The sequence below is a fragment of the Octopus bimaculoides genome, chromosome 18 (genome assembly GCF_001194135.2).
Source record: "Octopus bimaculoides isolate UCB-OBI-ISO-001 chromosome 18, ASM119413v2, whole genome shotgun sequence".
In the NCBI taxonomy this organism is placed as follows: domain Eukaryota; kingdom Metazoa; phylum Mollusca; class Cephalopoda; order Octopoda; family Octopodidae; genus Octopus; species Octopus bimaculoides.
This window is the reverse complement of record NC_068998.1, coordinates 31251929-31264321: the sequence shown is the minus strand read 5'-3', so window position 1 is coordinate 31264321 and position 12393 is coordinate 31251929. Positions and strand designations below refer to the sequence as shown.

Here is a 12393-nt window from a genome sequence, read left to right as displayed (position 1 = left end):
CGAGATACTGCAACAGCCTCGGTTTCAGAGGACCTCAGCTCTTCAATGCCGTGCCTAAACATTTGAGAGACCTGCAAGACACGGATGTGGAGGTCTTCAAGACAAAACTCGACACTTTCCTCTCCACGATACCAGATGAACCAATGGCTCGAAATGAGACACAGTTTAGGGCAGCGATGTCAAATTCTCTTATACACCAGATGTGCCATCAAAACTCTTGATCGGACTATATCAAGTGGAGGAGAAGAGCTATGCAAGGAACGTGAAGAGAGCACAGCATAAAGATGGAAAGTCACAGTGGTGCTCCAGCATGACCATAGCCACTTGGCTGAAACCCATAAATTAAATAAATAAATAAATATATATATATATTAGGTACATATATATATGTATATATACATATATATATGCGCAGACACATATATATGAGCTCTAATCAATAAGCATCCAGACTGTTGCCTAAGTAATGAAGCTATAGCACACAGAATGAAACAAAGATTGACCTTGAACTCTGCTGTACACATGCACATTCTAGCTCACTTCCACTGTTTACAGTGGAAGGAAGCTGTGTGTCACGTGATTATTGCATTGATCTTGACAGAGAAAGTGGTCATGGTGATACCTGCTCAGAGGCCTGTGCAAAGTTTCAGAAAGTGTATGGATATGAATATATGAGCCACACATAAGTGTATGAGTAGTTCAAATGTTTCCAAGATGGCTGAAAAAATGTCAATATTGACGAACGTTCTGGGAGACCTGCAACTAGGCGAACTGAGAAAAACATTGCAGATGTGCATGCAGCTGAGAGGAGAAATCATTGCATCACCATCCATGATCTATGAGAAGATGTGCAGATTAGTTACAGATCAGTTCACTGCAGATTTGGGTATGAGACGCGTGTCTGCCAAGTTTGTGCCAAAACTGCTTTCAGCTGACTGAAAAGACACTCAGGTTACAGTTGTACAAGATTTCCTTGATTGTTTCAGGAACAATGAAAACTTTGTGTAGGCCTCTGAGCAAGTATCACCAAGCTTTTGGCAAAATTTGATGCAGATTCTCTGCTTGACTTTCTGTCATATTCAGTGCAACAATCACACGCTGCACACCTTCCTTCCAAGCACTGCTGTAAACAGGGGAGTGAGCTAGAGTGTTAAAACTTAGTGCACTGCACAGCACAGTCCTAGGTGAATCTGTGCCAAGTGGGTTCACTCTGCATGCTTTAGCAACAGTCTGGATATTTATTGATCAGACCATACATATATATATAGAGATATAATATTCATAACACACATATTTACATGTGTGTGTGTGTGTATATATATATATATAGGCATAATTACAATACATATTTATATGTAATGACAAAGATGTCACCAGTATAATGAAAAATATTTGTTTGGTTTATAGAAGAACAAAAATCAGTGAAGTTCAAGCACAAAAATATTTATTAATCATTAGAAAAAAATTTTGTCATTGTGATAAACATCAGAAAATATTTACACCTGGTGAGTTAGTCTCAGTATGTCCATGCAAAATGTATATGTCAGAAATGATAATATGTTGTTGAAGTCATCAAATATCATAGCTGAAGTGAATGGTGTATGTTCCCGCACATAAGCTTTCACTGTGTTAAGACCTCTAGTTAATACAGCTACATATACCCATCAGACAAACCATCTACATTTACCCAATGGTCTGACAAATCATCTACATATACTCAAACAAATCATCTATATATACCCAATGATCTGTCAAAGAAATGGCACCAAAAACAAAATTATTTTATTGATATTCCAATATGTTGTATACTCAGAAATGGTTAGGTTATTACTACAACTTTGAAGGTTAGCTAAGCTACAGATAAAAACAAGTTCTGAGTGTGTTTACCAGGGACTCAAATGGTTTGTTGCTTGCCAACATCATCCATCCCTGGGCACACCTGGTTTGGTGTTTGCAATTACTTTCATGTCTAAACAGTGATTTTAGGACCAATTCTTAGGCAGTAAGGTGGTGTTTGGGACTCTGCCAATATTCCTACTACACATACACATGCTTGAAAAATTCATCTTCTAACCACGTTGTTTCAGGTTCCACAACACTCTGTAAGTGTCTTCTAATACAGCCTCTATCTAAAGCCTTGTGAGTGGATTTGGTGGATGGAGACTCTCTCCTTCTCTCATTGTAATTGTGTGTGCATGATCCTGTGTATGTGTAACTGCATGCCTCTGTGTCTGATTACATTTGCACTTCTCTGAAAACTACTTACTACAAACAGTGATGTAATCATTTTGTCTATCAATAAATCATCTCCTGGTTTTGCACCTTCAAAAATGTGTGAAATATGTGATCCCTTACTTGAAGTGTTAGTGACAGGGAGGGCATTAACCAGTAAATCAATGCTTCAATAGTATATTTGTGTAACTTATGCTAACATGGAAAAACAGATGTCAAAACAAATGAATTCACACACACACACACATAGGCATACACAGTCGTAAATACACAGATCTATATGTCATAATCGTTATTTTTACAATCATTTTCCCATGCTGGAATGCAAATCTTTCATTGAGGCAAATCTTCTTCAGCCAGATAGTCATCCTGTTGCCATCTCTTACTTGTTTTCAAAGTTAGTTTTCTTTCCACCAATCTACTGAACTACAGAGTATTTGTTTACTGGAGTAAGTAAACTTTTTTATTCACAAGTTGCAAATGACAACGTACTGAATTAAAATTTATACAAACACCCGCATGTATACAGCAGGCTTTCTTCAAGTTTCCAACAAGTTTCAACACAGTGTTGAATGATCTGAAGCTATAATAGAAGTCTCCTTGCCTAAAGATTTGTATAATGAGATTGGAACTGAAACTGCATAGTTAGGAAGTGAACATATTTGGGTGGGTGGACAAGTGTGTGTGTGTGTGTGCACTTGCACGCATACACATATACACCATATATACATTATATACAAGAACTCACTTATTTTATGTATGTTTTAAGTATTCAATATTAAACCTGTCACATATAACCACCTCAGTATTATATATAAAATGTAAGATACAAATAGAATATTCTGCTACATTATAATTCAATAGAAGGCAATTATATTGATTGAACAACTGGAATATTATCTGTCTTGTAATTGAGAAGACGCACACACATATTGATATGTGATTGTTTTGATCTAAGAATCAAAATATATGCTTTACATTTTCTGATGGCAGATTGAAGAAAAACAAAGAAAACACCCAAGAAAAATACATCATCCAGCCATTGAGGTTGTTAATAATTACAAAAGCAAATTACTTTCCTAATTAATTTGTCTTGATTCTGTATTTGTATACTCCTGTAGATGACATATTCTTTTTCTTGTGTGATTAATAAAATAGCCCCAGTTGATCTGCTCAACTAATCCTCTCCACCAAACAGGATGGCTGTTGTGCATTTTCAAAAATATAATCAATAATTATTATAAAAACTCTAGCCTCAGACAAACTTTAACAGAATGTATTGTGTTTCACAAATGTTTTACATCAATGTGTAACTTGTCCAATATAATTGAACAAATGACAGATGCAGACATGGCTGTGTGATAACAAGCTTGCTTCCCAAAAATATGGTTCCATGTTCAGTCTCACTGTATGGTACCTGGGTAAGTGTCTACTATATCCTCAGGCTGACCAAAGCCCTGTGAGTGGATTTGGTACACAGAAACCGAAAGAAGCCTGTCATATATATATGAGGATGATCATCATTTAATGTCAGTTTTCCATGCTGGCATAGGTTGGTTGGTTTAACAAGAGCTGGTCAGCTGAAGAGCTGCCCAAGCTCCCCGTCTGTTTCAGCATGGTTTCTACAACTGGATGCCCTTCCTAACGCCAGCCACTTTACAGTATATTGGGTACTGCCATGCAACACTTGCACAGGTGTGTTTATGTGGCACCAGAACCCATAAGCCCACAAGATTAAGAATGCTCACTAGGAGAGGGAAGCAGGGGACATGCTTGTATGCAAGGACATCCACACTTACTTAGCTTGACATGTCTTCTCAAGCACAGCAAACTGCCAAGAATCTTGGTCCCCTGTCATCCCCACTGTGAGTCCCAATGTCTGTAGATCCTTTCTCATCACTTCATCCAACGTCTTCCTGGGGCTACCCCTTCTACATGTTCCCTCTACAATTAGAGATTAGCACCTCTTGATGCAACTTTCTTCATTCATACACATTAAATGACAGTACCAGTGCAGCCTTCTCTCTTGCACACTGCGTTTGATGCCTTGTCTTCCCAGTTTTTCTCTCAAATCAGTTACACTGTCATATATGCGCACTGACATTGCCCATCAAGTGGAGCATACTGGCTTCATTTCTTTGAAACTTTTGCATATTTTCAGTCTCACAGCCATGTAGCATAGCGGTTCATACACAGTCATACACTCTGCCTTTCACTCTAAGGGAGAGGCTCTTCATTACTAACAGAAGTAGTAGCTCTCTGAACTTTGCCCAGCTTATTCTTATTCTAACAGCTATGCTTTCAGAACAACCCCCACCACTACTAATTTGGTCACCTAAGTAACAGAAACTGCCTACTACTTCTAAGGATCCCCCCTGACATTTGAGGGAGTCTACTTTTTATACATTCCTGGTGTTTAATGTACTTGCATATAAAGACTACTTTTTCTGTTAGTCATCTCGCGATACCACTGCACCTCTTATGTGTCCATAACTTGCACTGGGTACACCGTATGGAGTTTCTCTTGACACCTTTTCTGACAGCATCTCTGTACATGGCCTGGACAGTTCTCACCAACTACTCATCTATCCTCAGCTTCCACATTGTCCATCAAATAAGGAAGTATGTAACCCTGTCAAAAGCTTTCTCTATGTCAACAAATAGATACAAGAGCGTTATTTTTTGGCCAAGTATTTCTCCTGCATCTATGCTAACTCTCTTCCTAATTAATTGATCTATAACCATTTCTACAACTATGAGCACCTGGTCCAGCAATCTGATGCTTCTGTATAGGGCATCACTTTTGCCTTTGTAGCAGTTAACTATAATGCTGCTCTGCCAGATATCTTAAGTATGTAAGTGGTGATTCCTCATGGGCTGGGGGCTTTCCCTCTCTTCATATCCTTAATTGCTTATCTAAGATACTGTTGATTCAGGTGACCTTCTGTTAGGCCTCTTCTCTCATGCATTCTCTACATTTAGCAACCTTTCAAAGTGGCACTTCCAAGCCTCCTTCTTTGCAGAATCACCAACTGCAAGTGAGCCATCATCCATGCAAACACACTGTCATGCAATCCGAAACACTTGAAGCTTTTGGTCCTCATATCATAGAACATTGACAAACTTCCTTTCTGCTTCTCCCCTAGCTAAGTAAACCTGTCTTCTAGCCTCCCACCTAGCTACAGAGATATAGTTCTCTGCTACCATCATTCTTTCAGTCCTTCCAGATTTGTTTCTTTGCTCTAATGGCCTTGTCTTCAATATTATTCCACCACGTCACCCTAGGTCTGGTTGGGACTTCGCACCAGCCACACATTTGGTCTGTGGCACTCAGGAACTTTCAGTTGCTCTCTATGTTACAAGTCTGTAGTTCCTCCTCCTTCTCACTAAATTTCTCAATTAGAGTGTCCCTAAATCTCTGACCATTTAAAGGATCCTTAAGCTTCCAAATCCCTCTTTTCCAGATTGATCTGCGTCTTAGAATCCTTCTAGCCTAGTCTGAAGTCTAGTCGTTCATGACTAATCTATGCTGATGGGGTTGGTATATTCTTCCCCAGGAAAGGCCTTTGCACTTATGAGCAACCATGTACTTCGCTTTCAGGTGAGAATATAATCAATCTAGCTAGCATGGTGGCTTTTTGAAGTTGGTGTTGCAGGTTATTCACATCACAGAACTCCAGTACCCTTGTTCCCTCCTCATTTTGACAACCAATTCCATGGCCCTGTAAATCTCATGGTGGATACCTGGGTGCTGCCCAACTTGTCCATTGAAATCACCAGCCATGAAGATGAGGTTACTGTCATATGTCTTTGAGGTAGCTTGCAGAAGAATATAATAAAAGCAGTCCTTTTGTTCATTTGGCAGACCCAGTTGGGGGGCACAGGCAGAGATAATTGTTGCACTACTCTGCAAAACTAGCCTAGATTTAAGTACTCTAGCACTCACTCTGATTATCTCAATGATCTTAACCCATTTCTCAGCAAGAAGTATGCCCATACCACCTACTTCATCACTGTTACCTACCCACAAAATTTTATACCTATGTTTCTTGCCTATGAGGAACCTGGCTGAAGCTTCCCTCCACCTTATTTCTAGAATGCAACATGCATCAACACGTTTCTATTCAAGCATCTCAACAATCTCGCCAGACCTACATTTCAATGTGCCTACATTGACAATGTCAACTCTGAGGAAGTGAAAAGAGATGAAGGGGGGATAATGGGAAGGGGAGATGACAGTCAGCATCTGAAAAGGAGGTTTCCATGAACATTACCAAAGACATGTCATATTAGTTGTCCTCGCATTAATCTATCATCACTCATTCATGTAAAAATTGCTGCCTCTATTGGAACTGAGTGTAATACAAGCATTGTTAATATAAGCACTATTGATGCAAACATAAATAGATAAATAATTAAAATAAATAAAACAGCTAATTGGTTCATTCATTATAAGTAGAGAGAAAGGAAATAGGTAGTTTGTTAATTGACTATCAAGTAATGCAGTCTCATTTTGATGCATGCAATAATGTGGATGAGACTACTGATAGAGGAAGTCATGAGAACTTTCTGGTAGAGAGGAGAGACATCCAGTACTGGTGGTGAGAGCAGAGCTACGAGAGCTTTCTGGTACAGAGGAGAAATTTCCAGCATAGGTGGTCACAGCAGGAATGGGTGACCGCATTGTGAATAAGAAAGGACAGAAAAACTGCACCTTTCAGAGCCATGACAGAAATAAAGTGACAGAGGGAAAGCAGAGAAATCAGGGAAAAAAGATTATAAATAGAAGACCTATGGTTACACAAATTAAGATTAGGATGAGTCAGAGGTAAACATAGTAATATGCAGAATATGTATGTGTGTGTATCTTTGTATCCTGTGTTGTCTCCCACCATCACTTGACAACTGGTGTTGGTGTGTTTACATCTCAATAACTTATTGGCTCAGTAAAAGAGATCAATAGAATAAGTATCAAGCTTTAAAAAAAATAAGAACTGGGGTGAATTTACTTGACTAAAAAATTCTTCAAGGCAGTGTCCCAGCATGGTTGCAGTCTAATGACTGAAACAAGTAAAAGATAAAGATAATTCTGAAAACCAAGCAAAGTTTTCTCCATTGCTTCTTATAAACTCTCAACTACTGTTCTCTCACTAATACACTCTGATATGTGGTCCTCAAATGAAATGAGCAATGGAAATGAAATACATATATATAATACTCACAAATAATGTAAGATTTGACCTTCACAGTTGATGGTCTAATCTTATCAACAAATGATGTCTGTGAGAGAGTGCATTTACATGTAAACACAGATATATTTATACATCCTCCCTGCACATACTAATAACATGCTTGTTCATCAAAGTAAAAGTGTTCACTATGTAACAAATTGTTCAAAACAGGGATTGAAAGAGAAATATAAAAATTCCACACAGTAAGAAAACATTTACAGTTAGTATCATATAAAAGAGATTTGCCAAAAGAATTGGCTACAATTTTAATTCCAGAACTGGACAGTGTATACATTATGGAAGCTTGAGCAAGTTATGTGAATTTACAATTCATTATTTTTAGCAGTTACAATCCTTAGGAATTTAACTGAATGCTGTTATATTAGATACTCATTTGCTGTACCTGGGATGAATTTGGCCCATAGTTGGATGAACCAACATATCAGAGTAGCTTGTGTTATCAAGCGGCCATGAAGCTGTAGACATCACAGGGGACATTACAGGATTTTGTTGTTGCTGTTGCATATGTTGCTGTGGTAAGCTTTGTTGTTGAGTGGGGGTGTAACATGAAGGTGAGTAAAAACGTCTGGCAGGAGGTAGCACTTTCAACTGTTGTGGCATTATAAATGATGGGAATGATACATTGTTATTGCTTGTCACTGAGCATGAATACGCTGGAGACAAACAGCTTGGAGAGCTTGGAATTGTCTCATAAAACCCTTGCTGTCCTTTGTCAGGTACTTGAACTTGATATGAAGGTGAGTAACGTTCTTGTCCCCGAGTGTTTGGCAGACTAATCTGTCGAGTAACACTTGGTGTGAAGGCTTGGCCAAGAATCATCTTGTCTGAAACTCCATAGGGATATGATGTAGAAGGGAAACTAAAGCTTTCACAACCAGTGTAGGAGTAAGATGGTGACATTGTATCAGGTATGAAAATGCAGTCTCCTTGGTGATTTTGAAAGAGATTAGGTAACATGTCCTGGACAAACTGGTTACATGTAGGAAGTTTGTGCGTCATACTAGGGTTTGCTTTGATATGATGTTCTGTATCAACATAAACTGATGACTGTCGGCACAATGGTGGATGTTGAGGACTAGACTGTGGAGAGTTTTGGGTCTTTTTCTTTGCCTCAATTTCCTCACCAGATAAGCTTTTGGCTAATTGTAAATGGCCAGAGACAAAGTTTTCACTTTGAATTTGAGCTGGAAGGCTATGTGCTCTGTTTATGTCTAAATGATCACAAGTTGAAAATTCTTGTTGATGTTTTGTTGACTTATTAAATTTGTCCAATGATGGGCTGTTGAACATTTCAAAATGAACTGCTTTGTTACCTTGGTTACCAGAATCCAAGTTAGAAAGTGAGTGCTGTGACAAATGAACTTCTGAAATATTTTTGTTTGCAGCAGCTTTCTCTTTAGCTTCAGTCTGTTCAGTGAAACGTGTAATCTCTCTTCTGGATCTATCCAGTTTCTCATTGTATTCTTTAGCTAGACGTTGTTTCTCTTCCTGTTCTTCAGCAGATAATTGTGGTACATCCCCACCATCAGCATAGCGTGATTTACTTCTTGAAAGAGGGCTTTTCCCTTTACTTTTTAGCTGCATCTTGTTTTTCTCAGCTGAAGAAGATGAAAAAAAAAAAATTAATAAATCAATAGCTAATATGTTAAATATTCAGTTAATATAATAATTATTTCAAATTAAGTTGTAACTATCACTACTGCAAACTGACTCTTGACAAATTATTATGTGTGAACATTTTGTATATTCATGGGCTTATTCTAGACAGAATATACATACATATTTGTAGAAAGCTACTTATGACATCCCATAGTACATGTATCAAGACACACTCACACAAAAAGCACATTTAGAAACACACACAGAGGTACCAAATTTAAATTAAAAATAAAAAGAAAATTTGTGAACCTTCCAAAACTTTCTCCTGCTGCTTGTATTGTTCAGCTAATTTCTCTGTCACAGTCTTGTGTGGCATATTGCCACGTTCTGGATGGTAAAACTTGCATTTGTTACCATATGTGCACTTTTTGCCATATGGACAGTTTGGTGGTAATGTTTCTGGAGCAGTTGGTGTCTTCCGTAGAAAATTATCCAAGCTAGGACCATGGCGTCCAAGTGGGTCATCAGGTGGCATGAATCTGAAATAAACACAAAAGAATAGACATAAAATATAGGTATGTGTGTGAATATGAGTGCACCTACATTGGAATTAAAAGTGAAAGTAAAATTATCGATTGAGTATTACTTCATTGGGAATTCAATAATGTTGTTTTATTTGTTCAGTCTAACATTAGACATGATATCCTTAAGATTTCATATCTACATTCTCTAAGATGGACATGATCTACTTTCTAACAATATCTTTTTAGTAACACCTTAGCTACAATAAGTAGTAAAAGTTATCTTAGTCTCAGTGGTAAGTTTGCTTATATAACATGCATAAACATATGCACACATACACATGATGAGAATATGCTTAGTGTGTGTTTAAACCAAGGATTCATCTACTTACTTGTCCTCAACAAAAGAATACATGAGCAAGCGTTCTTCTACAACCTTCTTGAAGCCATTGTTCTCATTAAGCAGGTCACGATAATTATCATTGGAGACAACAATGCCGTTATTCTCATCAGCTACTTTTAGAATGTAGCGGTCATCATAGCAAGCCACTCTTTTTCCTTTGATCATTCGAGCTGGGGTAAATATCAAAATTCTTTCCTTCTCCAGTTCAGTGAGAATTTCTTGATCTGGGATAAAAATGAAAAAGATAATAAGTAAATGAAATAGAAGTAACTGAAATGCACACTAACAATATACACATATACACCCACATACATCAATACAGGCATCTACACACACATATGTAGCAATACAGATACACACAATCACACAGTGATGTGTGGATTGATAATATCAACAGAACAGAGTAAAAGAGAGAGAGTGAAAGATGAAGGGAAGTTATGGGTACAGATATAGTGAGCACTGATGTATGGCTGATGGGATATGGAAGTGGTAAACAACTGGATACAAAACCACAGTAGAACACTCACCAATGATTGGTGCATCTTTTCGTGAAGCCTCTTTGCGCCAATGTGGCACAAAAACCACAATTTTCTTATGTCCTCTTTTTTTGAAATAATCAACAGCATACTTAATCCCTTTGCAAGAAAACACCTCCTTGTTACCATGCCTGAGAAAATATAAAAGAATGTAAGGATGTTTTCGTATACATTCACTGCTTTCTTCCAAGGAATCTAATGCTCTTAGCTTAGTTTTTTTCCTTGGGGCTGGTCTGATTGGAGTAATCTCAAGTATAACCAGCCGAAATTGCAAAGATAATCTGGAACTCGACTGAGGAAAGAAAACTCTGAGTGACCCATCCTTGTTTTCTTTGTATCGTCTATCTGGATGTTTTGTTGTCCCCTTTTTTGTATCACCTGTGTTGATGTTTTGCGTTTTTGTCCCATTTTGAATTTTTTATACATACACACACACACACACACACACATATATATATATTATTATATGTATTTATTTTCTCTAAGTTAATAATTAACCCGGAGAAAATAAATTGCTTAATGGATACCAGGGTAGCAAAGATCACAAAATGACTGTAGTGTAACTCCTGTTTATGAGGTAGAAACTCCTTGTTATTTTGGGTGGTTGAGTAAATATATAAATTTAGTAAATGGAGTAAAACGCATATGTTAAATGAATTCTTTTATTTCCAACATATGTTTCCAAGATTACAAATTATACCTCCCATAGGAATAGGTGATGTTGATAAGGATGTAATCTTCTCTTCATGGAAATACATACGGACCAGTTTAACCATAAGACATTTTAACCAAATATGATAACTGTGGTTAGAGAAGATTGCTACGTAACTTATTTGAAAAAGCCGTTGGAGGTTGGAACACTACTAGACAGTACGTTGGGCAAGAAGGGAAGAAAAGAAGGCAAAAAGGAAATTTAGAGTTTAGAATTGGGAGATAATAAGATGATTTAAATTCGATAAAGATTGGAGAGGAATGTTTTATTTATAATGGGGAGTTAATCTTGTATTTATACAAGTAGTGTTGACATAAGTGTGTATAATCATATATATATACACATACACGCATACATACATATATATATATATATATATATATATATATATATATATATATATATATACATATACACACACATATATATATACATACATATATATACACACCTACACATACATAATTTCATACATATACATAAATGTGTACACACATGTATATATACACACGGTAGTTGTGTGGTGATTGATATTAAAGCAGTGCTATATGTATAGGAAAATGTGTTGCTGCCAGTGTTTACATCTGTATGAGTTTTCAATGAACGTGTTCACCAGTTTATTCTTCGAGAATAAAATGAAGAACAGTTCCGTATTGCATAATGGGCAGAATTTTTTTACCTTTGTCATATGGTACAGATATGGATATAATTAGCCAGTCTAATTTAAATTAGACTGGCTAATTCTATCCATATCTATACCATATGACAAAAGTAAAAAATTCTGCCCGATGAACGTGTTCACCAGTTTATTCTTCGAGAATAAAATGAAAAACAGTTCCGTATTGCATAATGGGCAGACAACTCAACTTGTAACACATTAGTTCCTCAAATAATTCAAGAGACACATGTTAATTATACCTTTATATGTAAAAAGATATGGTAGACTTATCTCGCTTGATATATGTTATCTAAACACTCTTAATTTTTGAACCCAAATTAGAACACCAATAACATCTATAAACATATACTAAAACATTACTTTCAGTTCAATTTAACATAAACATTACTTCCTACGATCTTCAATACGATGTGCTCAATTAACCTTATTCACTTGATTTCATACTTCTTTGTACATCCA

At 36.9% G+C, this 12393-nt stretch overlaps 1 protein-coding gene across 1 annotated transcript in view; it reads right to left on the bottom strand.

The window, feature by feature from the left end:
* Positions 1 to 1427: 1427 nt before the first annotated feature.
* LOC106867128 (uncharacterized) overlaps positions 1428 to 12393 on the bottom strand; it is a 13303-nt gene continuing 2337 nt past the window's right edge. Inside the window, exons 2-5 of the mRNA XM_052974256.1 lie at positions 10535 to 10957; positions 9997 to 10231; positions 9393 to 9622; positions 1428 to 9082 (exon numbers count right to left, since the gene is read on the bottom strand). Coding sequence (XP_052830216.1) covers positions 7854 to 9082; positions 9393 to 9622; positions 9997 to 10231; positions 10535 to 10957 — 2117 coding nt within the window. The 3' untranslated portion in view covers positions 1428 to 7853. The remainder of the gene's footprint in view (positions 9083 to 9392; positions 9623 to 9996; positions 10232 to 10534; positions 10958 to 12393) is intronic.